Below are 27,650 nucleotides of genomic sequence, written 5' to 3'. Positions count from 1 at the left end.
ATGAGCAGCCGCATGCGACAACAGAGTAGCCCTCACTCGCCACAACTAGAGAAAGCCTGCGCGCAGCAACGAAGACCCAACGCAGCCAAAAATAAATAATTAAAAAAAGAAAATACCAAATGGAAGAAGTATTTTTGGGAGGCTGAAGAGACCAGTCTAATTGTATATCTTATTCTTCTGTCTCTTCCCTCCATAGCACAGTCTACGTCATCTGCTAGCTTGGCACTGCCATATATACTTGGTATGCATCTCTATGCTTGTAGAGGAGCTGGATGTGGAGTAAGGATATTTGTGCTAGAAGTTCTGTCAATGTCCTAGAACAAAAAGCTGTCATTTATAGAGCACCAGCCGTGCGCCAGACATTTCTGTGTACTGAACACTGTTTCATTCAGTTCACTACAGCCCTATGAGGCAGGTACTGTTATCCCCATTTTGCAGATAAAGAAACAGAGGCTTAGAAAGATGGAGTAACTTTCCAAAATTGCACAGTTGGGAATTAAAGTTTTTGAAATCACAGTATACCTCAACCCATACCCTCTTTACTATGGTGTGGAAGTGCTACTGGAGAGATGGAAGCTCAAAGGGGACAGAAAGGGTACCACATAGGGGCTTACCTGGTGGTCCAGTGGCTAAGACTCTGTGCTTCCACTGCAGGGGGCACAGGTTTGATCCCCGGTAGGGGAACTAAGATCCCATACGCCATGCGGCACGGCCAAAAAAACAAAAAACAAAACAACCCAGAAAGGGTACCAGGTAAGTTAGCTCTTTGTTGCAGAAAAACAGGTTGTACCCTGTAGAATGGTGGTTCTCATCCTTTTCTGAATCACAAGTCCCTTTGACAATTAGATTGAAAGCCAGAGGACACTCCTTGGGAAACTTGTGATTGTAGTTTATGTCATATATCATTTCAAGCAGTACACAGACCTTTTACCTCCAGCTCAAAAATTATTATCCAGTAGCACATACCCTCCAGATTAAGAGTATGTTTAATGCTATTCATTTAGGCTTACCTAAAAGTTGCCAACAGAGGGTTCCAGTTCAGTAAATAATGGCACACACACAAGATGGAGACCAGGGATTGAACCCGTGCCCCATGGAGTGGAAGCACGGAGTCTTAACCACTGGACCGCCAGGGCAGTCCCAGACTCACCGTTTTTACGTGCTTACAGAAAGATCCCCAAGCTAGAGCATTAGGCCAAGTGCAGAACTACGTACTCTTTTAAGGGTTAGATATTGCATATGCACAGATTGATCGATTTTCTCTGGGAGGACTCATGAAGCTGTTAATAGGAGTGCCTCTGGGGAAGGAAACTTCAAGTATACCTTTTGGTACAGGTTGAAGAGTTTTCTTTTCACAAAGAGTAAAAATGACTTACCAGCCAAAAGAAAAACCCCATACCACAGACACAGAAGTATGGCCTCCTCGTAGGCACTGCCTCCATTCCCATCCTCACTGTCTCAAGCTGCTTGAGCTGCTTTTAACAGTTGAGGACAAACACAGACCACTGATTTTCTAAATCGGTTTTATTAATTGGCTTTATAGGCTAAAGTGCATAGTAAAGACAAAAAAGGAAATGTATACATAGCAAAGGGATGTTTTCTCGCCAACATTAGAAAGACCTGAGATGCCTAAGTGTCAGTTCTAGGGAACACTGGACTGAGGGAATATGTATGCAGGCAGCGGGCCTGGGGGCTGGCTTCTGGTATGGACCTGGGACCTACAGAAGCTGCTGGCATGCTAACCCTGCCCAGGCAAAAGCTGCAATAGAGGGTGTTGGGACAAAAGGGTCACACTTTGGATAGGCGCTGCTGGTACCAAATGAGAGTTTAGTCCTTTCAGGGCCCTGGGGAACCAGCACGGCTACTGAGCCTCTCCTACTGCAGGGAAAGAAACCTCAACCATCCCAAAGTGCAAATCACAAGGAAGGGTACAGGGATCACTCCTTGGTTGGCCTGGGTCTGCTGCATAAGCCCCCAGCTGTGGTCTATCACACTTTCCCCCACTCTCAGTGAATATGTAACGTCAGGATTAGTCAGTGAAGTCTTTGTCTTATCACGTGCCTCCGTCTCCTGGAATGAGGGTGCCCAAGGAGGAGGGTAGGAGGAATTCTTGTGCTCCTTGGAAGGATAAGCAGTTCATAAACAACTCCTCTGGGCCTCTGTTTATTAGAGTGGAAGTGAGTCTGCAAGTTAGGTCCTGGCAATTTAGAATGAGTCTGCTTCACCGAGCTCCTATCTGCCTCTGGAGCACTGCGGAAAAAAACATCTGACTGAGTCAGGACCCAGAGATACTACTAGGTAGCCCTAGGTGGAAGCCCCAAACGTGCTCCAGGCAGTCTGTCCACTAACTTGCAGAAGAGAGAAGAGGAGAGACCTGTTAACTTCGCTCTCAGTCCTGGAGGTAAAGTGCTTACTCTAGAGCAGGGGTAAATCTAGAAACGAATGTGGGCAAGCCCTAAAAGTGGATCCTTAAATAGGTGCTAAGACTAAAAGAACAGTAATAAAAAACAAACTTCGGTTCTTTCATGGGGGAGCTGGCCCCAGCCATGTGGTGACCGGGGCAAAAGGCAGCGGTATGTCATCTTCCTACATCATCCTCTGGATCTCCTCAAAGTTCATCAGGTTGTTGGCCGTGTCAGACCAGGCAGGGTGCTGGGCCCCATCCATCTCAGAAGCAAGCTGATTGCTTCTTTCCAGAGTATGGTTTATGCCTCCAATCACCTCCTTACAGTCAGGACACGTGCCCCTCTGCATGGCTCCCCCACAATCGCTAATCACATAGATGTGGCCATTGGGGCACTTGAACCAGTGGCCACGAGGGTAACCCATGGCTTTGACGATCTGCACTCGTTCTTCCTCTGAGATGCCCAGGCCAGAGCAGGGAAGGGTGGCTTTCAGAGCCTCCATCTTTCTCTGCACAAGCTGTTCATCCTCGCGGGTGAACTTACACGTCCCCTCGAGGATCTTCTGGACTCTGGAGACCTCTTCTGCTACGCTGCCTCTCACCTTCCCCTCTGCTATCTTGCAGCGGGTCAGCAGGTTCACCAGGTATGTGAGCCTCTGGATTTCACTTTGGAGGTCATCCAATTCCTGGCTGGTGAAGCTCAAACGCTTCCTGGCCAGCCACTCATGGACCTGGTCTAATCGAGTCCTCACTTTCTTTTGCTCTAAGACAGGCACTTTTTTCAGGGAATCATATAGGCCAGCCAGGTGGTCATAGAAGCTGATGTAATTCTCAACAAGGCCCAGGTCCTTCACTGACAGATTTTTCTGGGCCAGCTTCTCTTTCAACATCAGGAAGTCTTCAGGGAGCAGCTGGTAGAGGAGATTCTTCCTCTCCAGTAGGGCCTTAAGTTGTTCCTGGCTGACTGCAATTTCCCCTGCTGAGCCCAAGATCTTTTCCTTGACAACTTCAATCTCTTCCAGCCGCTGTTTGATGCTGGTTCCGTACCTCAGATTTTTGCGGATGGGCACCTGGCAGATAGGGCAGACCTTCAACTTGATGGCAACTTCGTCATCCTTCTGCTCATTCATGTAGCGGTCCAGGGCTTGCACCTCAAAGATGTGGCTGCAGTCTTCCAGCTGTACAAAGCGGGCATCTGGCTCATCCTCAAAGCCAAAGAAGATTTGGGTGACTTCTTCCTGGTGGCAAACACGGCACTTCTTGGGGCATGGTTCCCCACACAGACCAATGCAGGGGTGGCCGCAAGCCAGCAGCTTAGTACAAGGCACGTAGCATGGGGGTCGGTCACAGGGCTCAGAGCAGAGTTTGGTGCACTGGTAGTGCTGGCAGCGCCAGTCACAGGGTTCCACGCAGGGACTGCACAGTTCCCCACACTTCTTCTTGCACTGGCTGTGGACGCAGCGGTTCTGACAGGTCCGCTGGCAGGGTGGGCACTCGCCAATGCACGGCTCCTGACACTTGTGTGAACAGATGAGCAGGCGATTGCAGGGCTCTTGACAGCGCTCATGGAAGCGCCCTTTGAAGCAGCTGTGGCAGGAGCCGGGACATGGATGCCCGCAGTCCAAGATGGTGCCACACCTGGTGGCGCATTCGACTGGCAGGTCATACCTGAGGTCCTCCACATGGCCACACTTCACCTTCTGGCTGTGCCCACACTTGAGTTTCACGGTGACCTTTTCTGAACACAACCGCACACAGTCTTCACCACATGGGTGGCTGCACCTGTGCCCACATTTCAGAACCTTGGGGCAAGGCTCTTGGCAGCAGAAATCTGACTCAGGCGTGGAACAAGGGACCATTTGTTCATGGCCGCACCGGAGAACGACTTTGGGCACCTTCACCTGACAAGGCTGACACTCCTGGAAGCAAACAAGGGGGCACCGATGCCCATCTTGGCAGATCACCTTCTGGCATGGCTTCATGCACTGGAACTCCTCGTGCAAGGAGTCATAGGGGTGGCAGGCACGGGTGCAGACGTGCCCGCAGCCCAGCCGGAACTCACAGGGTAGGCTGCAGCCTCCTTCGGGCACTTCCTGGAAGTCAGAAGCTTTGGATACTAGAGTGTGGGTAACGGGGTGGTTCTGGCAGCACAGCTGGAGGGCGCAGCCTATTTGATTGTTCTCTCGAAGGATATGGATGATCTTGCTCCACAAGGGCACCTTGGCCAGCATCTGCATGTTTCCAATGCAATACATTCCCTTCTTGGCACGGGACAAGGCCACGCAGATGCGGTTGGGTATCTGCAGAAAACCCACCTTGCCTTCCTGGTTGCTGCGCACTAGTGAGAGGAGGACGATGTCATTCTCCTCCCCTTGGTATTTGTCCACCACATGGACCCTGACACCAGCAAACGTCTTGGCAGGCATGAGTTTGCGCAGGCAGAAGAGCTGCCCGGTATAGGTGGTGAGGATGGTGATCTGGGAGGGCAGGTATTCCTGGCACAGGAAGTACTTGCACAGCTCCACCACAAAGCGAGCCTCGTGCTGGTTCTGGTGGCTTTTGCCTTCTTGGATTTCCTGTTCAGGAAAGCTGTGTTCTACAAAGAAAAGGTTGGAAGAGACCCCCTGGAAAGAAAAAGGAGAGACACGTTAGAAGGTTCACTCATGGTAGTTTTTTCTATCTTCATGTGCGTTGGCCACTGACCCTGTTCCAGGGAGGGACCTTAGAAGGCTTCTGTATACTCTGTACCATAATCTTTAACTTACGAGCAGTCCACTGTGCTGAATGCTTTATATACCTTATCTCCTTCAATACAATAATATGATGAGGCAGCAACCATTATTCTCATGTACAAAAGAAGGCCCTGACCCTCAGAATTGGTATATAATTTGCTAGAGGTTACACAGCTACTAAATGGCAGAGCTGGGATTCAAAAACCCAGGTTTGTATTCTCAACTTCTATACTATTCCTCTTCTTAATAACTAGCTTTTTACTGTTTTTTGTTTTTGGCCACATCGCATGGCTTGGGGGATCTTAGTTCCCAACCAGGGATCGAATCCGGGCCCTGGCAGTGAAAGCACCAAGTCCTAACCACTGGACGACCAGAGAATTCCCAATAGGTAGCTTTTTAAAAAGCTGGCTGTATTCCCTTCTGAAGGCCCTTTTTTGTCCTGAGGAAAATATAACCTCCTAGGTTGCTGACAGCATCAGAGAAAGATCAGGTAGGGCAGATTCACCTTAATCTTCTCGTATTTGAGAACAGAGGGATGGTTCTCCAGATCCTGGTAAACGTGGGGTGTCAAAAGCCGGGCAATTTCAGGGCACATGCGGTGCTGAAACAAGACATGTATGTCATTAAAAACATGGGCAGAGAATAAAATGGACAGTTTTCTAAAGACTTAAGTTGCTAGTGGAAAATCTGGGGAGGTAACATTTGAAAAGAATAATAGGGAGAAAAGAGCAGAATATAAAACAGCTCCTTCATCTGACACAAATTCAACACAGGCTGAACTTGTGGTATTTTAAAACAAAAAAACAGAACAAATCTGACAGAGTCATTTCATTACTAAACTAGCATTATTTTAATGAAATAAAAATGCCAAGCTTTCTTGTTGGCATTTGGCAGGCTCCCAGGAGCCTTCTCCTGGACATTTGGTAGTAACAAAGGTCTAGCTTCTCACCTGGTAATTCAGACGGACAAAGGGAATGTTTACTTTCACCAGCCGTTCAAAGAGGGACACCTCAAGGTTGAAATTCTTGGCCAGATCATACACATTGGCACTGGGGCGCAGCTGAGAAGAGAAACACGTCTGAGGATTCTCCACTGAAAATGTATTTTAACCATCCATCCACCTACCCACCTATCAAATGTTTTTCAAGGGGCTTCTGTGTTCCAGGCACTGCTTTAGGTGTTAACAGGCTAAGGACAAAGAGTGACAAAGGCCATGAAGCCAAGAAATAAGGGTGATGTGACAGAATGCCCAGGGGTGGAGGTTTTTTACATAGGCCTCTCTGAACAGTGACATCTGAGTTGACACCAGCACGGAGGAAGTCACCAGTCATTCAAAGAGCAAGCCATAAGAGGGAGCAGAAAGAACAGAGGGTGGGAACACAGTGAGGAAATGAGATAGATGGTGGTATGACGTGAGGTCAGAGAAGCAGGCTGAACCCTGAGAATACTGGCCTTTGTAGGCCACTTTAAGAAACTTGATTTTTTTTTTTAAATTTATTTATTATTTATTTATTTTTGGCTGCGCTGGGTCTTCTTCGTTGCTGTGCACGGGCTTTCTCTAGTTACGGCGAGCGGGGCTACCCTTCGTTGCGGTGCGCGGGCTTCTCATTGTGGTGGCTTCTCTTGTTGCGGAGCATGGGCTCTAGGCACATGGGCTTCAGTAGTTGCAGGGCGCAGGCTCAGTAGTTGTGGCTCACGGGCTCTAGAGCACAGGCTCAGTAGTTGTGGCGCATGGGCTTAGTTGCTCCGCGGCATGTGAGATCTTCCCGGACCTAGGGCTCGAACCTGTGTCCCCCACATTGGCAGGCAGATTCTTAACCACTGCGCCACCAGGGAAGCCCCAGAAGCTTGATTTTTATTTTAAGTGCAATGGGAAACCACTGGAGGGTTTTAAGCTGGGGAGTAACATGACCTGATTTACTTTTTTGAAAAGATTCACTTTGGCTCCTTTATGAAGAATGGATTAGAGGGTGGCAAAAATGGAAGCAGTGTGATGGGGAACATGCTGTTCTAACAGTCCACTTAAAAGGCCACGGTAGATTAAAAAGTAGCAAAGGGAACAGATGAAATGGATAACGCTACCTCTAAAACATGCCCCAAATCTAAGAGCACCTGCTCTTAGATTGAACATGGGAGGTGAGGAAAAGAGGTATCACAGAAAGCCACTAATAAGCTTGAGGACTGGTAAAGCAGAGACCAGAGTCTTCCTGTCTGATTCCTGATTCCACTCCTGCAGAGAGCCAACACATCTTCCAGGGGCCCCTGGTCTACCTGCTGGTGGTCCCCAATCAGAATGAGGTGCTGGCAAGCTTTGCTCAGGGTGGCAATGGTGTGGGCCTCAAGGACTTCAGCAGCCTCTTCCACGATGACGATCCGAGGCTCCACCTTCTGCAGGATCTGGCGGTACTTGGCAGCACCTCGAGTCAAGAGAACAAAGAGACTTCTCTGAGCGGATGTACTGGACTCGCTGTGCCACTGGGCTTTTGGATTGGTGACCCCTGAGCCTGGGTCTGTTACAACCAAGTCCTCACATTGACCCAGGGCCACGGTGACCACTGGATGAGAATGAGTGCTGCTGGGTGGTCTCCAGAGCACCATCCCCATGTTGTCGCTGTTGAGGTTCTAAATGCAGTAGAAGCAAGTGGGTGAATTTCACCAAGAGAACCCTAAACACAGCTTGCTTTCAATAGCTTTTCATGGTATTTTCCTCTAACCTACTAAAGAAGTTTCTCTTTACCTGTCCTAGATAATCTGATAGGCATTTGGCATCAGTAGTGAACTCTATGCTTTCTTACCTGTTGTTGTCATTCCTACAACTTGGGCATCTTTCAGGATGTGCAGGTCTTCCTGGAGTCTCAGCTCAGCCATTCTCTCTGCTGACGTGCGGTACTGACGTTCATAGCTGAGGATCTTTTGGCGGGTGTCAGCCTGGTACATCTGTAGCCACAGCCTGGAGAATGTGAAGAACCAGGGAGAGGAAGCCATGTGCTTTTTGAGAAGGTGGAGGAACCCCCTTCAGTGTTCCCTGTGCATGAAGTGGAACCTACACCCTAGAGGAAGTTACAAGCCACAGAGAAAGGAGAGACCCAGATGTGCAGGGACCCAAGAGTCCAAAATGGCCAACAAAATGATGTGCAGGGAGATGTATGTAAGTGGTCAGGAGCTAAGGAAGGAGGGGGATAAAGAACAGAGGTTAATTCCTGGACAAGAGCAAGGGACTTTAAAAGCTTCAAGAAGAATTTCTCACAAACTGTCCCTACTCCATTCCTGCCCAAGTCCCCACTCCTCCCCTCACATTACTTGTAATTGTGGAGAATTACTTGTAACTCTCCACAAGTAAAACAGATCATGTCACCACTCTGCTGTAAAACCTTCCAGTGGTACTCTTCAGCCCTAAGAGGCCCTGCATAGTCTGGCCCCTGCCCACCTCTCTGACCTCACTTTCCATTTGTCTGAGCCACAGCCATGCTGGCTGCCTTCTTTCAATTTCTCAAACATGCTCCCTCCCACCTCGAGGCCTTTACCCATGTGGTCCCTGCAAGCTCATCTGCTCCCCCTTCCCAACTGGCCTTATTAATGCCTACTCATCTTCCCGATCTTGCCTCCCATGTCACTTTCCTGGATATCTCAGATCAGCTCAGCTCCCATGTTAATATTCTTAGCACTCCTTGCTCTTTTCTTCCTTGGTGTTGATGCCTATTTGTAACTTTTTATTTGTGGAACTAACTGATTTGTCTTTCTGGATAGCCTCTAAACCCCGTGAGGGTAGAACCAAGCATGTCTATTCTATCCCATGGCTGCATCTAGCACTCAGCTCAGTGGGGTGCTCAATCAATCGTCGGTTAACACTAATGTTGAAGATCTGAAGGGCTTATATTCTAGGAACAGGAAAGGAACCCCCTGGGGAAATTACATGGGCTGGCTGGGGCTGGGGGTAGGTGGGGGGTGGATGGGCACAGTACCTATAAAGCTGCCAGCGAGAATTCAGGTCCAGCTGCCAAACATCCTGGATTTCACTGGCCTCAGCCTCAGTCATGGTGTTCAGCTTGCGAAGCTCAACCTTCACTTTCCTCTTCATTTTCTTTTTCTGGCTGCGCTGGGTCTGCAGATATCAATACCAGTCAGAGTCACTGAGTAGAGGTGGGCCTGGTTCTAAGCCCGAGGTGGGGGCCAGAGCACATTTAAAAAAGGAGCTGTCATCTCTGATGAACTTCTCTAAGTGTCTCACACTCTCCCAACAGATATTTCATTGCTAAACGATGGCTCTGGAGCCAGTTTGTCTGGGTTCAAAGTCCCATCTACCTCTTATTTGTTGCGGGACCTAGAGTAAGTTACTGAACCTGAACCTCTATGTGCCTAAGCATCCCCTTCTATAAAATGGGAATAATAATACTACCTCTTCACAGAGTTGCTGGATTGACTGAAGGAGTAAATACATGTAAAGCACTTTAGCAGAGTGCTGGCACTAGTTATTACTGAACATCTTTGACCACAGTCTGCTTCTCATTCCTAAAACATTTGTCATGACAGTAGTGGAGGTGCGTCTCTCTTGTTAAATGCCATACAGGTCCTGCTAAGATGGTCTTAATGCCGTTATATCAAGATAGTACCTTTAACAAGTGGGTAGAAGGCACCATTTTGGAGAAAGTGCTCCCCCCTGGCTCTCCATGAGTCTTCAGAAGGACTGGCATGCCAGATAGATGTCACAATACTATGGACCCCCCTCCGCTTCAAAACCAAACAATTCAACTCCTCCGCAGGCCACATGGCAGAGATGCCCAATCCGTGCTTCCAAGTATTGGGCTCATGATTCTGTCCCTCACATAGTGATGTTGAACTGAACTAGGAGATCAGATTCAAAGCCAGCAGACTGGAGAAAGCTGCATTCAAAGCTGCCCTTGGAAGTCCCTTAAATCATCAGTGGGGTTCAGTGCTCTATTGTCAGAGTAAGACACGGTAAATTCTGAGGACCACTGGGTTCTACCAAAGGAAGGAGCAGACAGAAAGTCTGAGCATTTATACTATTCTGGCTCTAAGAGAAATATCAAATTTCAGAGTGATTGAAGGATGAATATTCCATCCAGTCTACATAGCTTACTTCATTCTGCTTTACTTGAATCCTCTAAAATCTTAATGCACAGACTTGTTTGTAGTTGAAAAGAGAATATTCATGAAAGCACCAAGCACTGAGACCATAAGTGTTTGATCTGACTCACATGTGCTGCGCTACTCTAAAAGTTCAAGAGCAGCACTTGGCTACCTGCTTCCTGTCTAAGTTAGCATTTCTTGCCAGGGCCCCTCTAAAAGGCCATAAGTTTTATACTCTTGGAAACTGGACCTATCTTATACTAGGATTAGGTTGTAAAAGGGTAAATTAAGCTAACTATGAGGATGAAGTGAATACAGTGCAACAGAAGTGAGTGAAAATCTGGGGCTGCGGTTCTGGTCAGAACAGATGCTCTCAGGCCTGTTTCAGGAGAGTTACCCACACCCACCTGGCAGTAATTACTGAACTCCCCTTTCCCACTCTGTCAGGACTTTCAGGGGCTACGAGGAAGTGAGTTTACCTCCCACTCTCCTGCAGCCTGCTCCTGCCCGGCTGCTGTCCCGGGGCCATAGTTGTCTAGCCTCATGGCCAGAAGCACTTTAGCCAACTCCTGTACTGCCCCATTCTCTTCCTTCTTCCGTCGCCGGGGCCTCACCACCTCTTCCTCCTCAATCATCCGGTCTGCTTGAATCAGTTCAGCCTCCTCTGCGATCTCAATCAGCGAACCCTCCTCTTCCCCTTCTTCCTCCTCCTCGTCCCCTTCTGCCTGGGCTAAAAGAGGAAAGCAGGCAGGATAGGGATGGAGACTCTTGAAGTCAAAGGACGAAAAAGGGTACCTATAAGAGCTTAGATGCATGAAGACATTCTTAAGGGGTTTAAGTGGTTACCTCTGAGTAGGGAAATGGGAGGAATGAGAGGGGAGAGAGACTTAGGTTTCCTTGCATACATTTTTGTTACATTTAAAAAATCACATGAATGTTTGCCTTTTTAAGGAAGGTTTTACTTATGTCAAATACATATACAAAGGAAAGTATACAACGTAAATGTGCAACATAAAGGATTATAAAAATATATAAAATGAACATCCAAGTACCTTCCACCCAACTTAAGAAGCAGAAAGTTACCAATTTCTTTGAAGACCCTTGTGGGCTCTACTAACCTGAATTCTATATTAGTCATTCCTCCCTTTTAACTGTACCACATACATAATGTATATATATCTTCAAACAACAACACATCATCTAGTTTTGACTTTTCTGACCTCTATATAAATGAAATCATACTGTACATATCAATATTTTCCTATAACTTGCTTTTTTCATTCAGCATGTTTTTGAGAGTCACACGTATTGCTGTATATGCTGTAATTCAATCCTTTTCACAGTTGTATCCATTATCTGAATAGATTGTAAATTATCCATCTGGTGTACAAATGTGGATGGATATTTGAGTTCCTTCTGCTTTCCTATTATCATAAAGTGGTTTTGCCAATTAATATCACCATTAGCCTCATATCAGAGTTCCCACTGCTCCACATTCTTTCAATGTGGGATTATATCAAACATTTTAATTTTTGCCAATCTAGTAGGTGTGTAATAGTATATCACTGTAGTTTTAATTCCTCTCGTTTCTAATGAGCACTTTTCATGTTTATTGACCATGAGGATTTATTTTGTGATGTGCTTATTAAAAGTCTTTTATCTGTTTTCCTATTAAGCTATTATTTGTCTTTTTCTGACTGATTATAATAGCTCTTTATAAACTCTGGGCATTACTTTTAAGTCCTGCTCTTCTAGTCTTTACCATATTCCACCTTAAGATGTGATTCTAGGTAGACATGCACCTCTTACCTGTATTTTCAGGTCCTGCTGGAGCAACACTTTGGGTGAAAGAACCAACACCCAGACCCAGCCACTCCAGCATCATGGAACGCTTCCAGCCCTGGAAGCAAACCCATTCGCTATCCTGAGGAAAGAATTATTAGTCATGAGAATTCTATGACAACTAGCATGAAGGAAAGGAAAGGTCTTCTCAAAGGATCAAGAGGTAATTCCCTTAAAATTCTCTTAAAAGTGCAACGTTTGGGCAACTGGATCATTTAATATGACTTGCATAGATTTAAAAACAAAAATTTCCTGCCTCTTTTGAAAAAATCAGGAGCTATGGGAGCAATGAGCCTGCATTCCTAAATGGCAACAAATGGCTCAAGTGGGCTGCTGCCACCCCTTTTCCAATTTGCCTCAGTCCTTGCTACTTCCCAACACCTCACATCTAGCCTGCTTCAGTCCTTTATAGGACTCTGACTGATCCTTTTAGGCTTTTGGGCTTGAAACCCTGGAAATCACCAACCCATTGATAGTAGAGCTACCATCTCACTGGATTCCTGGCCAACCACTTTACAGAGATCATGTCAGGGACTTCCCTGGTGGTCCAGTGGTTTAGACTCTGTGCTTCCACTTCAGGGGGCACGGGTTTGATCCCTGGTTGGGGAACTAAGATCCCCACATGCCGCACAGTACAGCCAACAAAGAAAAAAAAACAATACACAGATAGTATCAGATACTTCTTATAATATCCTTTGAAGGCAGGCATTATTATTATTCCTGCTTGACTGCTGAGGGACCTGAGGATCACACCGGCTCAAGTCACAAGTCTGTGTGACCAGTCTGTCAAGTCCCAGGCCCTCTATATGTGCTAGGTTGCCTCGTTATGATTTTGTTTAATTTAACAAGCACTTAGAGCACACTTATTAAATCGAGGTTTACAAATATTGACTTGTTTATTCAATAACAATCCTATAAGAATTAAGTTGATCTGTAAGAAACTGCCATTTTTGCAAGTTAAATTTAAAAATATTGGCAATTTCACGTGGTTCAACTTAATGTTATTATCCGCACTTTTTTTTTTTTTTGCCACGCCTCACGGCTTGCAGGATCTTAGTTCCCCGACCAGGGATCGAACCCGTGTCCCCTGCAGTGGAAGCTTGGAGTCTTAACCACTGGACCTCCAGGGAAGTCCCTATCCCCACTTTATAAAAGAGGAAACAGGAACAAGAAAATTAAGTAACTTGCCTAGAGCAAAATCAGTATTCACATCCAGCAGACTGGCTCCAGAGTCTTGTTTCTGACTAGTATATTCAGCTGCCTTTTTCTCACGAAAAGGAACTTTTCACATCACAGCAGCATCTTAGCAGATTATAGCTAATACTTTGGACTGCTACTTGTGCTGCCAAATATGGGGACAAGAGAGATGCTTGTGCCCCACAAGATGGCCCCTACCTGTATCGGTCCATTCATCAGGCTTTTCCAGTGCTGGAGGGAGATGTACTTCTCCAGATGCTGTTCCCGTAGTACGCCACGCATGGTGCACTCCAGAGTCTGGGCCCCTTCATGCAGCTCTTGCTCTGACTCTTTCATTTGTGTCATGATCTATCAAGAACAGAGGGAAAGAAATGATGAAGAAGTATCATCATGCCCCAAACTCAGTCTCTGCCTTGAGGGAAAACAAAGCTAACACAGGAACAGCCAGTCTTAAAACCAAAGGATTAATATCTAAAATGTCTAAAAACCTCCTACCAACTAGTAAGAAAAGGAAACAAATAATACAACAGAAAAACAGGCCAAATATACTGTGGTAGAGACTTCTCTCTTTTTTCCTTAGTAATAAGAACTCAAAGTTTTGGTTGGGCACAATGCTGTCCAGCTAGAAGATGATACTTACCTGGTCAACAGGCTGTAAGTAAAAGTGCTATGGGTGGTTTTGGGGAAGTAGCTTTAAGGCCCTGGCAGGGGCTGGGAGGGGTGGTGTGCCCTTTTCTGTCCTTTCCCCATCTTGGATTATGAGGGCAAAGATCACACCGTAGGATTACCCGAATGGAATGCTGGAAGGAACCAGGGTCCTTCACAGCTTTGTGGAGCCTCCCTATCTCCCCTGGACTGCCTACCCAGAAAGCCACTGCTATCTTGGTTAGTTCTCCCTTGAGCTACCTCAGATCTCCAAAGCTGGGACTTACACTCATGTAGGCCCTTCGGAGGTGCATGGGGAGGTTGCGGCGGAATTCCCGCTTGTTCCTCAGCTCCCTCAGGGTGAACTGCTTCAGGATTTCACTGTTGCTCCTTCCACCTACCCGCACAATGCTGGTCTTTTGACACTTGTAGATGCCTGTGGAGCAAAGCAGAGCATGGCACAGTTAAGAGGAGCTATGCTGGATTCTCTCAGGTGAGAGCTGTATATGTCTGGGATGTTGTTGCAGCTGGTCCCTTAGGGTACAAACTGGTACTTACAGGGAACCTACCCCACCAGTGAACAAGAAGGCCCCAGAGATGATGTGACCTGCAGAGCAGTAAAGTGTGGTGCTTAAGAGCACAGGCTTTAGAATCAGACACTTGGGGACACAAGTCTCATCTGTACCACTTACTGCTATGTAACCTGGGGCAGGTTACTTAAGTTGAGCCTCAGTTTCTTTGTCTGTGATTTGAAGACACTAATACCTTCCTTATAGGGCTATAGTCTGGATAAATGAGAGTATCCTTATAGCTCCTAGGGAGGGCCTGGCCCAAAGTAAGCATTAGTAAATGTTCTCTATTATTCACTCTACAGATATTTACTGATTGCTTATTATGTGCCAGGCATGTGTTAGTTTCTGAAGATACAGTGGTCAAAACACAGGCTCAGTTCCTCATTTGTTTTCATGTCTCACAGTCTACCAGAGAAGATACATATTAAACATTTTATCATAATAAAACTTAATACTATAAATACATGCTAAAAGTGTATAACAGGGTACCTTAACTAGTTTGGGTGGGGTAGAGATCTAATTTTTGAGGATCTAATTTAAACTGATACTCTAGGAATATGGAAGATTTAATCTAGGTGAAAGGAGGATATGAAAGAGTGGAAAATAATAGTCTAAGCATTATTTTCCAAAGGAAAAACAAATACTTATTCATTCATTTATGCAATTAGTATTGTTTGAGTGTCTAGTATGTGCCAGGATCTGTGAATACAGCAAGAAACAGGACCAATCCACTTAGTGTTTATAGTCTAGGGTAGAGACACATACAAATAAATTGGTACATATATGCTAATTAAGTATTTGAAGAAAAAAATACAAAAGGAGTCTTAACCTTGTCTGGGGCCAAGAGGGCAAGTCCACATGAAGTGAGACCTGAGGAATCACCTGGAGCCATCCAGGCTGGATGCATCAAGATGGAGACAGCAGGAGAAAGAAAAAGTACATGCTAGGCAGAGGGAACAGCATGGGCCAAGGGAGAAGCTGGAGGAAGTCAAGAAACTGTAGACAGTCAGGGTTGCTGGAGTTAGAGAGAACAAGGGAAGAGGCAGGAGATGAGGTTCAGAATTAGGCTGGAGCAAACCACACACAGCCTTTCAGGTTGTGGACTTTATCCAAAGAGCAATAGAAAGCTACTTAACGTGCTGACGGTTCAACTACAAATGTCTTAATAGAGAACTTTTTTTTTTTTGGCCACACCGCACAGCTTGCAGGATCGCAGTTCCCTGACCAGGGATTGAACCCGGGCCACAGCAGTGAAAGCCCAGAATCCTAACCACTAAGCCACCAGGGAACTCCCAACAGAGAACAATTTTGCCTACAGATATTACCTTCCAGAAACTGGTCCAAAGCATGATTAGTGTAACACACAACCAAGATGGGGAACTTCTGGAGGCTAATTTGCCAAACAGCCTCGTTGGTTAGAAGGGCCTGAACAATTTTTAGACCCACATAGGTTTTGCCTAAAAAACAAGGAAAAAGGAGAGTTAAAAAACTTAGAGACTTTCTAAAAGGAGTAATTACATACAGCAAATTATTATTATTATTTAAAAATTTAAGGTAATATATTGAGATGGTTTAAAATCCTAGAAGCGCAAATGGGTGTATTATGTCCTCCTCACTCTTCTGTCCCCAGCCACCTAGTTCCTCTTGGAAGCACCCAGTGTTACTAGTTTCTTGCGTAACTTTCCAGAGGTAGTCATTCTATGCACAAACAAAAACGAATATACAGTCTTTTTCTAGCCTTCCCCCTTCCTTTTTAAAATACAAACAGTAGCAGACTATTTTCACTGTTCTACATCTTGCTTTTTTCACTTAATATATCTTGGAGGTAGTTCTCTATCAGTACATAGAAAGAATCCTCTTTTTGTTTTTCAGGGCTGTAAGGCATTTTTTTTAGCCAGTTTTCTGTTGATGGACGTATACATTGTTTCCAATCTCATATGGCAAATTATTTAGAAATGCTTTTCTTTTTAAAATAAATTTATTTATTTTATATATTTATTTTTGGCTGTGTTGGGTCTTCGCTGCTGCATGCGGGCTTTCTCTAGTTGCGGTGAGCGGGGGTCGCTCTTTGTTGTGGTGCGTGGGCTTCTTATTGTAGGGCCTCTCTTGTTGCAGAGCACGGGCTCTAGGCACGCGGGCTTCAGTAGTTGTGTCACGTGGGCTCAGTAGTTGTGGCTGGCGGGCTCTAGAGCACAGGTTCAGTAGTTGTGGCGCACGGGCTTACCTGCTCCGCGGCATGCGGGATCTTCCCGGACCAGGGCTCGAACCTGTGTCCCCTGCATTGGCAGGTGGATTCTTAACCACTGTGCCACCAGGGAAGCCCTAGAAATGCTTTTACTATACCACAGTAGACTTGCCTTTGTGATAGGAGTGAAAAACTCACAGAAATCAACATTGGAGTTAGAGTTATGGGCTCATTAGTAAATGGCCAATAATTAATTGTTTACAAACAGCTAAATTCTTACGTTGCGTCAAGCTGAGAAGGTAGCCACTGTCCTAAAAAATACTCAGTGTTGAGTGAGCAATACAAGAAAATAAAAAATTTCAGTACAGCTGAATACTTTTCAGTATAGATAAATAACAATTTCTTACTTCCTTTTTTTTCTTCAAATAATATGTAATATGTATTGAGTGCCAAACAGGTGTTAGACACTGGGTTAGGTGCAAGAAATACAATGGTGAGCAAAACAGCCATGGTTCTTATCTTCCTGGACCTGACAGACTTGCAGAAGAGAAAGATAATTCATCACACAAACAAATGTAAAAATCACAAATGTGGGAAATGAGAAATACATGGTACCAAGAAAACAAATAATTGGGATTCTGGCCTACTCAATGAGATTAGAAGAGGCTTCCCTGGGAAAGTGATAACTGAGTAAGAGCGGGCAAGGGGGAATAGGGATGGACTGCTTGGGAGGTTCCTGACATCTTCCAGTGAGTGAGGACAAGGCCTGGCTCCAGCAGTTGAGATAAGTAGGCAGACTGTGGAGAAGTTTCAGAGGTAAACTTGATTGGAACTTGCTAATGGTTTGGCTGGGGTGGGGAACAGAAAAGGATAACTCCTAGGTTTCTAATTTGGAGGACTAGATGGCTAAGGAGTCCTCCAGAGGAAAGAAAATCTTTATAATTCAATATTTACCCCATTCTCTCCTACTGCTTCCTTCCCCGTAGAATGGATACTTTTCCGGATTTCCACCTCAAAAATGACCCCCTTTGTCACATCCCTCTCAAACTCACAGGTAGGCTGTTTCTTAGTAGCTCTGTGTGGGTGTGTGTGTGTGGGTTTTTTACCAGGCATGGTAAAAAAAGAGTGAGGTATATTTCTAAATGTGACTGTAGTGTAAAGAATGTAAAAATATCCCTAACATGTTGTTATATACATATATATAAATTGTAGGCCAATCTATAGAGCATAATCTTGTTTTTGTTATTTAAAACATAGGAAAAGTGTGCTATGTAAACATATAAATACACATAAAGACACAAAGATATATCAGTTTTAACTTTGGAAAACATCTCAAAAGACACATGTCAAACTGCTAATAGTAGCTATCATCTCAGAGGAGGATTAGAGAGTGGCACATGGGGAGGAGGATGTAGGGAGGTATATTTCCAAGAGAAGCAAGTTCAGTGTGGTAGATAGAGAAGCCAGGAGCCGGCTTCTAGACTGCCTGAGTTCTAGTCTTAGGTCTGTCACTTGTCATCTGTGTGAGCTTCAACATATTATTCAACCTCTCCTTGCCTTAGTTTTTTTCATCTGTAAAATGGAATGGTTTCTACCTCACAGAGTTGCAATGAGTTAACATATGCAAATCATATACAGCAGTATTTGGTGTCCAGTGCTATTATATACTTGATATTATTTAACTTAAATTTATATAAGATCAAGCAAATTAATATAGCCTGCGACGAAGCAGAAGTAATGCATCTCCCTAAGTCTGACTCCTCAGCAGTCTTACTACGCATACCAATGCTGGAAAATCACTGGAAAATCACTATGAGAAGCTGCTTTTTAAACAAGTTCAATGCCCATTTCAGGGGAATGTTTTAAACTGAGACATTCCATAAACCTAGAGTCAAGCCTCCCTTGCCTATCTCATAGGGCAGATGTCATGTGCTCTGAAAAATTTCCTCTTACCTGTTCCAGGAGGTCCTTGAATAATAGCCAGTTCTCTTGTGAGAGCAAACTGCAAGGCTTCCATCTGGGAGTCATCCAGCTTCAGGGTTTCTTTTGAGGGCCACTGGCTGGGGTCTAAGACATTAACTCTGTCATGTCTCAAGCCCTCAGTATTCCTCAGAGATTCTCCAGTGGCCGAGGGATTCTTTATTAAGGGAGTGAAATCATATCTGCCCCCCATTAGCAAGTACCTTGGCTCCTTCACATAAGAGTCACACTCCACGATGTTCCTCTGGAAGGGGACGTCTTCCTCTTGGACTTCCTGGAGTCCTTCTAGGACGTGCCTATAGGCCTCAAAGTATGCGGTTGTCTCCACCATGAGGAAAGAGTCAGAGGGCTGGACATCTGCTAGCAGCTGTTGGCTCTGCTCATTGAAACAGAGCTGGACAATTCCTCGGCAGAGATCTTCCTGCTCCCGATTAGACACAGTGGCAAAAAGAAATGTCTCAAAGTTGTCCTTGGACATGCACACCAAGGACCCATAGAGCAATCGCTTGGAGTTCTGCCAGCGAACAAACTTCAGTGGTTTTGTGTCAAATTGCACCTTGTAGACAATGCCTGTTGACGAACACACGGGGGTGATAATCCTGGTATCAAAGTAGATTCGGATGTCATCAAACTTTCTCTTCCTCAGGCCTTGGTCTTCAAAGCTTTGGAGAAGTTCCAAAATGCCCTCTCGCAGGGGTCTGACAAAATCTTCTCGCAGAAGTCGGAAGTGGGTATCCAGATAGACAGCAGTGCTGTCGTATTTTCCAGAAATGATGTTGGGGCGAAGGAATGGCCTCTCGTCCAAGTGCACTTCATTGTAAGTGGGGTAAATGGGCATGGTCCGGTAGCTCTCAACATGGTCTTCTGCCTCAGGCTGCACAAGAGTGTAGGTGTCCACTCTTAAAGTGCCCTCTCGTCTCTTTTCCTGCAGATGTTCGATGATGGTCTGGACCTTTTCCAGGTTCTTCTCTGTCTCTTCTTCTATGTCAACACCAGAGGCTCTCAAAGCATTAAGAGAAGCTGGCAGGAGAGAAATAAGCATGGAAGTTTCCTGCACAGAGCTGGCAGGGAAGACACTTACAAGGTCCTGAAGGAGGGAGATGATGTTGCTAATGTGTTCTGGATACTGGTTTCGAACATGGGGGGTGGATTCAGTGATCATCCCTACCACATAAGCTGGCAAGCAGACTTTGAGGAATTTGGAATTCTTCAATATGCCCAGAACATGGAGAACGCTGTGGCGGTCCATTTTGGAACTGCAAGCCTTCCGAAGAACTTGACAGATGAGCTCAAGGAAGCTGGACTTCATAAAAGAATGAGACAAGAGCTCCTTCAGTCCTAAACTTGTGGCAAGTGTGATGACCACCTCAGAGGGATCTTTCTGCAGAAGACTTTCTAGGAACTTGTAGCCCAGTTTCTTCACCTGCTGTGGCTGTTCTGCAGGCTTTTGGTGGGGGTTCCGCCACTGCTGAAAGTTTTCATCGGATCGTGGTGGTCTGCGGTTCCTTCCCTCCTGGTTGCCATTTCTCCGCCTGGTGTCATTTTCCTGACCATGTCTTTGGCCTCTAGGTTCATCATTGGCATGCCCCTCCTGGTTCCTCCTTCCCTGATGTGGGTTCCTGCCAATAGCCCCAAACCTCTCTTCTCTTTGCCGATGAGGAACAGGATGGTTGTTGGCCCTAGGATGCCTTCCGGGCTGGTTGGATCCTCCTCTGAGAGCACTGGCTGGTGGATTATTGGCCTGATTTCTAGCTCTTTGTGGTAATTCTCCATCCACAGGCCCTAAACACAATGGGAATTTTGGGTAAGCACAAAGATATGAACATACTTTCATTTTCCAAAACAACTAAGGAGCTTAGGTTTTATTTGGAGAGAAAAAAGGTTTCCGACCAAGTCGTGATAAATAAAATAGTTTACAATGGTTGTTGTATATAATATGAAAATATTGTTTTTTCAAAGGGTGCAAAGAAAAAATAAACATTTGTTGAGTGCCTAATACATGATAGAGGATAACTACTCATTTAATCCTCACAAGCTGGGATTATTTCAGAGGCTCAAAAAGGTCATCTCATTGCTTTCAGTCTCTTGCCAGTACCAAACAACAGTGAGAGCATGAGTTTCACAGCTAAACAGACCTGGTTCAAACCTTGGTCTAGGTACTTCCTTACTGTATAACCTTGGCTAAGTTGCATAATTTCTCTAAGCTTCACCATCTGGGTTGCTGATGGTAAAGAGTAAATGTTTATAAAATGCTTAGTATACTACCTGACACATAAAAAGCTCTCATTAATGTTAATTACTAGCAGAAATACTAATAATTTTTTATTGGGAATACCCTATTGATTTCTAGGGCCATTGGTTCTGCCTGTAAACAATTAGGTCATAGGCAACAGAGACGTCAAATGGGATAAAACCATAAAGGGAAATGCTTTTTGAACTTTCCTCAGCATCAGACGGCAAAGGGGAAGATAGGGCTTCCCTTACCAAGATGTTTTTGAGCCAAATAATAGATTGTGAAGGAAACTGAAACATAAAACTCAAGTTCTATTTCAGAAAACTGAGAAATGAAACTCAAACTTTGATTCAGGAAACTGAAAAATGAAAATTAACTTTTCCTCCTTTCTGCAGCACGAGTTCATCGACATAGTACTTATCTATTACCAACCCTCACACAAGGAGGTGTGGGGAGAGGGAGGAGACATACCCAGCACACACAGAAAAGCTAACATCATCCTGTGGCTGAAGCTGAATTTGCCTTCCTTGATCTGCCACACATTTCATAAGTGACCCTGGCCAACATACCCAAGCCCTTCTTCTTTCACTTTCCTTTTCTCTAAAACTGATTCTAGAGCTGACCCAACTTAGCAGAATGACTTGGAGATTTTAAAAACAAATAAACAAAAAGACTGTACGCCATGATTGGATGATAACAAATGTTATGAAAGTTTCAAATGCACATCATATTCAAGATGATTGTACCATTTCACGCCGTCAGATCCTAAATCCACTAATGTACATGTTTCCTTGTTTTGTACGTTGTAGAGAAAATTTTAATGTGACAAGATAAAGGAAAATTTGGTAAAATATAAATACTGTAATACTGAACTTTAAATTTTTATAATTGTTACTTTTATATTTACTTTTCAAACTCCCAAGATATCATAAGAAAGTGCTACTTTTAATAATCTGATCTGATTCGAAGACTCAGTGTTTTGGAAGAATGGAAAATTGTATCATTTCTCATCCTTTCAACATTCACATAGCTCATAAAATAAAGTTCTACAGTTCTTCCTCATTCGTTCCATGACTGAAACTCAGAAGACATGTTGCAAACTTAGGGAAAGGCAAGAATCCATTCAGTTTAGTTTCGTTTTAGAAAGTTCTGAGCAAACAGAATAATCACTACAGTAGAGTGATGCTTTCGGAACTAACTTTGCTTTGGTGCCTAGGACTCTAGACATGTACTATCAAATACACGGCGACTAGCTATGTGTAGTTATTAAGCATCTTAAATGTGACTAGTCTGAATTAAGACGTGTAAAATGACACATGGAATTTTAAAGGCTTAACAGCAAAAAATGTTAAATACCTCATTAAAATTTTTTATATTGGTAACATCTTAAAATGATAATATTTGAATATTTGGGGGGAGTCAATACAAATATTAAAATTATTAAAGTACTATGGGGCTTCCCTGGTGGTGCAGTGGTTAAGAATCCGCCTGCCAATGCAGGGGACACAGGTTCATGCCCTGGTCCGGGAAGATCCCACATGTAGCAGAGCAACTAAGCCCGTGCACCACAACCCCTGAGCCTGCGCTCTAGAGCCCGCGAGCCACAACTACTGAGCCCGTGTGCCACAACTACTGAAGCCCGCGCGCCTAGAGCCCGTGCTCCGCAACAAGAGAAGCCACCGCAATGAGAAACCCGCGTGTCACAACGAACAGTAGCCCCTACTCGCTGCAACTAGAGAAAGCCCGTGCACAGCAATGAAAACCCAATGCAGCCAAAAATAAATTAATTAAATAAATTTTAAAAAAAATTAAAAAAAAAAGTACTATGAACACTAATTAGAAAAGGTATGTGCACCCCTATGTTCATTGCGGCATTATTTACAATAGCCAAAATACAGAAGCAGCCTAAGTGCCCATCAACAGATGAATGAATAAAGATGATGTGGGGTGTACACACACACACACACACATGTATATACACATACGTATATACATATGTATAAAAAATGGAACACTACTCATCCATAAAAGAATGAAATCTTACCATCTGCAACAACATGGATGGACCTAGAGGGTATTATGCTAAATAAGACAGAGAAAGACAAATACTGTATGATTTTACTTATATGTGGAATCTAAAAAACCAAAGAAATGAACAAACACAAAAAAACAGAAACAGAGTTATAGATACAGAAATAAATAGGTGGTTACCAGAGGGGAGGGAGGTAGGGGGAGAAGATAAATAGGTGAGGCAAATTAAGAGGTACAAACTTACAGTTGCAAAATAAATGCGTCATGGGTATGAAATGTACAGTGTGGGGCATATAATCAATAATTATGTTATATCTTTGTATGGTAACAGATTGTGTAACTAGACTTATTGTGATTATTTTGAAATATATAGAAATACTGAATCATTATATTGTGTAACAGGAACTAACATAATGTTGTAGGTCAATTATACTTCAAAAACAAAGTCATAGAAAAAGAGATCAGATTCGTGGTTTCCAGAGGCAAGGAGTTGGGGGAGGGGGAAATGGATGAAGGAGTCAAAAGGTACAAACTTCCAGTTATAAGATAGATAAGTACTAGGGATATAAGGTACAACATGATAAATGTAATTAACACCATTATATATTATATAGGAAAGTTGTTAAGAGAGTAAATCCTAAGAATACTCATCAAGGAAAAAATTTTTTTCTATTTCTTTAATTTTGTATCTATATGAGATGACAGATGTTCACTAAACTTATTTCAGTAATCATTTCATGGTACATGTAAGTCAAATCATTTATGCTGTATACCTTAAACTTACACAGTGCTGTATGTCAATTATATTTCAATAAAACTGGAAAGAAAAAAAACTCCAAGAAAAGTACTATAATAGTAAAATATATTCAATTATAATAAAATGATATTATTTGGATATACTGGCTTAAATAAGACAAATACCAAATTTTATTAAATTAGTATTAAGTTTTTAAAATGCATGTCACCTGTTTTTGTTTTTTGTTTTTGTTTTTTTAAACATCTTTATTGAAGTATAATTGCCTTACAATGGTGTGTTAGCTTCTGCTTTATAACAAAGTGAATCAGTTATACATATACAATATGTTCCCATTTCTCTTCCCTCTTGCATCTCCCTCCCTCCCACCCTCCCCATCCCACCCCTCTAGGTGGTCACAAAGCACCGAGCTGATCTCCTTGTGCTATGCGGCTGCTTCCCACTAGTTATCTATTTTACATTTGGTAGTGTATATATGTCCATGACACTCTCTTACCCTGTCACATCTCACCCCACCCCCTCCCCATATCCTCAAGTCCATTCTCTAGTAGGTCTGTGTCTTTATTCCCGTCTTGCCTGTTTTTGTTTTTAATGATGCTACTAGAAAATTAAAAATTAAGTTTTTGGCTTGCATTATGTTTCTACTGGATAATGCTGCTCTAAACCAGTTACTTCCAAGGACTTCCCTGGTGGTCCAGTGGCTAAGACTCTGCGCTCCCAATGCAGGGGGCCCAGGTTCGATCCTGGTCAGGGAACGAGATCCCACATGCTGCAACTAAGACCTGGCGCAGCCAAATAAATAAATATTAAAAAAACCCAAAAAACAGTTATTTCCATTTCTGACACCTCAACACTACCTTTGCTAAAGTGAACTGCACCCATTTAGAAGCTCTCTTAAGGAAAGGGGACGGTTGTCTAATCTCAGAGTCATTCATGTTGTAGCTAGGGAATAAACCATTCTTTTTTTTTTTTTGGCCATGCTGTGTGGCATGCAGGACCTTAGTTCCCCAACCAGGGACTGAACCTGGGCCATGGCAGCGAAAGCATGGAGTCCTAACCACTGGGCCATCTGGGAATTCCCAGGAATAAACCATTCTTTACTTGAGAGATGCAGTCTATTTTGGTGGGCCTGCTCATTCATAAGGAACTCAATTTCCTTCCCATTACAGATTTTCTTTAACTTACAACTGGGTTACTTCCCGATAAAACCACTGTAGGTTGAAAACATTAAGTCGAAAAAGCATTTAATACACCTAATCTATCAAACATCATAGCTTAGCCAAGCCTACCTTAACATGTGCTCAGAACACTTACATTAGCCTACCGCTGCGCAAACTCATCTAACACAAAGCTTATTTTATAACAAAGTGTTGAATATCTCATGTAATTTACTGAATAATGTACTGAAAGCACAGGACAGTTGTCTGGGTACAGAATGGTTGTAAGTGTATTAGTTGTTTACCTTTGGGACAGAGTGGCTGACCGGGAGCTGTGGCTCACTGCCGCTGCCCAACATCACAAGAGAGTATCTTACCACACACATATCGCTAGCCCAGGAAAAGTTCAAAATTCAAAATCTGAAGTATGGTTTCTACTGAATGCATATTGCTTTTGGACCATCTTGTAAAGTCAAAAAATAGTAAGTGGAACCATCATCAGTCTGGGACCATCTGAAGGTAGAAACCCTCGCTCACCTCTGTGGTTAATATGAGGATTCCTGGGCCTGGCCTCCGGACAAGGTCTTCGGTCCTCCATTTCTGAGTCACCTGATTTCCTCCACGTTCACGTTGCTTTCAGTGTCTGGAAGTCTGCACAGGTTGACAGTTATCAGTGCCTTTTGAAATACAGCATCCAGCAGGAAAAAAACCCAAAAAGTATCAAGCTAATCCTTTCTACCTCTACATCTTAATGATTCGTTAATTAAGAGTCAAACATAGATTTTAATCATGTGCACAAGTGTTCAACTCTGTGAATGCCCAATTATGATACAAAACACTAAATTTACAATTTAGGATCAAATTTCAAAGGATCAAATTCCCCCTTCCCTTTATCCTTGTACTTTCTTGGGGTTAAGGGAGTGTCATCAATTCTCATTCAAAACTCCTGTTTGGTTTATGCCTTTAGCCAAGATACTTAATCAGTTGCTAGGTTTCATCTTCCTCTCCTATAAAGCAAACAAATATTGTTGCCAGGACAGAAAGAAGTACATTTTTATTAACCCCCAGACCATGTATTTACCATTCCATCCAGCATTTATACTATTTAATACTCTATAGCTTACAGTCCTCTATAGCACATAAATAATTAGAGAGCAGTTATCCCTACACTACTCTTTGGAACACAGCCAAACTGATTAAGCCCTCCGCTCTACTGAATCAAGAGAAAGAAATTACATGTTTCAGTAACCAGGAGGCTTAGCACCTACAGGATGCTGTTTCCTCAGGACCAGCTAGAAATCTGCAGTTCTTTCCTTCTCCTCTTTCTTCTATCTTGATGGTTTTCGACAGTAGTCCTGTAAGAGGAAGAGGAAGCCCCTTTTAAGGAAACTTCTCCATCCTACTCATACACATCATGTGGGCTGGGGCTAGGGAAAGAGTGGCTAACTGAGAGTCCTCAGCAAAGGGACTTTTTCGACTGTCCCTTTCACTGAGTTTTAAAACATTCACAGTTGGAAACTGTGACTAGATCTGGCATTACATGAGGAGTAGCTTTTACCCTCATCAGAGAAAGGAGTCCCTTTCCTTCCTGCTGGGAATATTTTTGGTGAATCTCATCCCTCATCTTATCAAACCCAGCTCTCATGGCACAGGTTCAATATGTAGAGGATTTTTTGTTTGTTTGTTTAATTAGAAAAAAATGCTCAGAGGAAAATTCCTTCTTCCTCTTGTTGAATAGAAACTCACAAATTTTCTGGGATAAAAGAAACAGAAGAAAAGAAAAAAGAAAGGCAAGGAAAGGGAGGAGCAGAGAGGAACAGGAAATGCTACCACAAAAGCAGAATAGAGTGGGTTTCTTTGGGAATCAAGGCCTAAAAGGGCAGGATGAAGAAAATCAGTGATGGTCAAGCTGGCGTAGTGGTTAAATTAGAGAGGAAAATTAATTACCAGGATGGGATGAAAGAGGTTAGAGCTGGGTTTCAGGGGGAAGTCTCCAGGGTCCTGAGAGAGTATGAGAAAGCATGGGGGAGTCCCTGGCACCCAGGCGCCCAGCAGGTCCTGATGGAGATACTACAGGGTCAAGGGAGAGCCAGGGCTGTGTGCGGCCGTGAAGGTGCCAGGGCAAAGCTGAAGCGGGGAGCCGCTGGGGAGGTGGGGGGGGGGCAGTGGAAGAGGTTTGGGGGCCTCAAGGAGAGGCTGGGGCGGAGCTCACTTGGAGGCTGTTTGCTAAAGTGATGAGGGCCTGGAAATGGGGAGTCTAGGTGCGGAGGGTGGTTGTAGAGGATGGGGATGAATGAGGTGATGATGGGAGGTGAGGACGCTGGAAGATGAAGGGGGAGCTGTGGCAGAAAATGAGGGCGGAGATGGGGGGACAGAGGAGAGCTGGGTGATGAGGCGGAGGTGGTGATGGAGGCGCTGGGGGGCTAAGAGGGGCGCTGAGGAGAGGGGCCAGGGACTCAGGTGGGTGATGGGGGCGCTGAGAAGGTGACGGGTACTGAGGCGGAGACGGGTGCTGAAGCGGGTGATGGGGGCGCGGGGGGCTGAGGAGGTGGCGGGGGCGCTGAGGCGGGCGTCGGGGCAGAAGTGGCAGTGGAGGGCGGCGCGGGCGCCGGGGGTCGCGGCGGGCGGGAGCAGATGCGTGACCGGGGCGCGGAGCGGGGGTCGCTCACCGGGCTCCGGCGCGTCCTCTCTCTGCCGCCGCCGCCGCCGCCTGGTGCTCGGACTCTGGCCCAGGCAGGTCAGCGGCCCCGCCCGGCGCAGCGTGCTTTCGGTTTCCTTTCCCCTCAGACACTGGGCGGGGCGAGGGGCCGGCCCGGAGGAGGAGGGAGGG

At 44.6% G+C, this 27,650-nt stretch overlaps 1 protein-coding gene across 4 annotated transcripts; it reads right to left on the bottom strand.

Annotated features, from left to right (window-relative positions):
* Positions 1-1,509: 1,509 nt before the first annotated feature.
* Positions 1,510-27,650, bottom strand: ZNFX1 (zinc finger NFX1-type containing 1). Of its 4 annotated transcripts, none has more exons than XM_068525263.1 (15): positions 27,490-27,650; positions 26,057-26,175; positions 25,358-25,471; positions 18,619-20,427; positions 15,806-15,937; positions 14,196-14,344; positions 13,462-13,611; positions 12,034-12,148; positions 10,704-10,954; positions 9,099-9,238; positions 7,932-8,086; positions 7,408-7,553; positions 6,086-6,196; positions 5,642-5,737; positions 1,510-5,028 (listed from the first exon to the last, which is right to left on the bottom strand). In XM_068525263.1, exons 3-15 carry the CDS (start codon positions 25,416-25,418, stop codon positions 2,587-2,589), a joined length of 5,757 nt encoding a protein of 1,918 aa, XP_068381364.1. In that variant the 5' UTR covers positions 25,419-25,471; positions 26,057-26,175; positions 27,490-27,650; the 3' UTR covers positions 1,510-2,586. The 4 variants fall into 4 exon arrangements, with proteins under 4 accessions (XP_068381364.1, XP_068381365.1, XP_068381363.1 ...); XM_068525264.1 differs by having other exon boundaries at positions 26,085-26,175; XM_068525262.1 differs by having other exon boundaries at positions 26,089-26,175.

Source organism: Eschrichtius robustus, chromosome 16 (assembly GCF_028021215.1).
Source record: "Eschrichtius robustus isolate mEscRob2 chromosome 16, mEscRob2.pri, whole genome shotgun sequence".
Classification (NCBI taxonomy): domain Eukaryota; kingdom Metazoa; phylum Chordata; class Mammalia; order Artiodactyla; family Eschrichtiidae; genus Eschrichtius; species Eschrichtius robustus.
Note: the sequence above shows the minus strand (reverse complement) of the source record. Positions and strands in the feature narration are given on the sequence as shown.

What these genes read in the sequence shown, in the direction of transcription:
- ZNFX1 (XM_068525263.1), bottom strand. Translation starts at nt 25,418, where the DNA reads ATGGAGGACCGAAGACCTTGTCCGGAGGCCAGGCCCAGGAATCCTCAT. An exon ending in TTTGGACCAGTTTCTGGAAG is followed by an intron (nt 14,345 to 15,805) that starts GTAATATCTGTA and finishes TTTGCTCCACAG; the next exon opens with GCATCTACAAGTGTCAAAAG. An exon ending in TCCGAAGGGCCTACATGAGT is followed by an intron (nt 13,612 to 14,195) that starts GTAAGTCCCAGC and finishes TGTTCTTGATAG; the next exon opens with ATCATGACACAAATGAAAGA.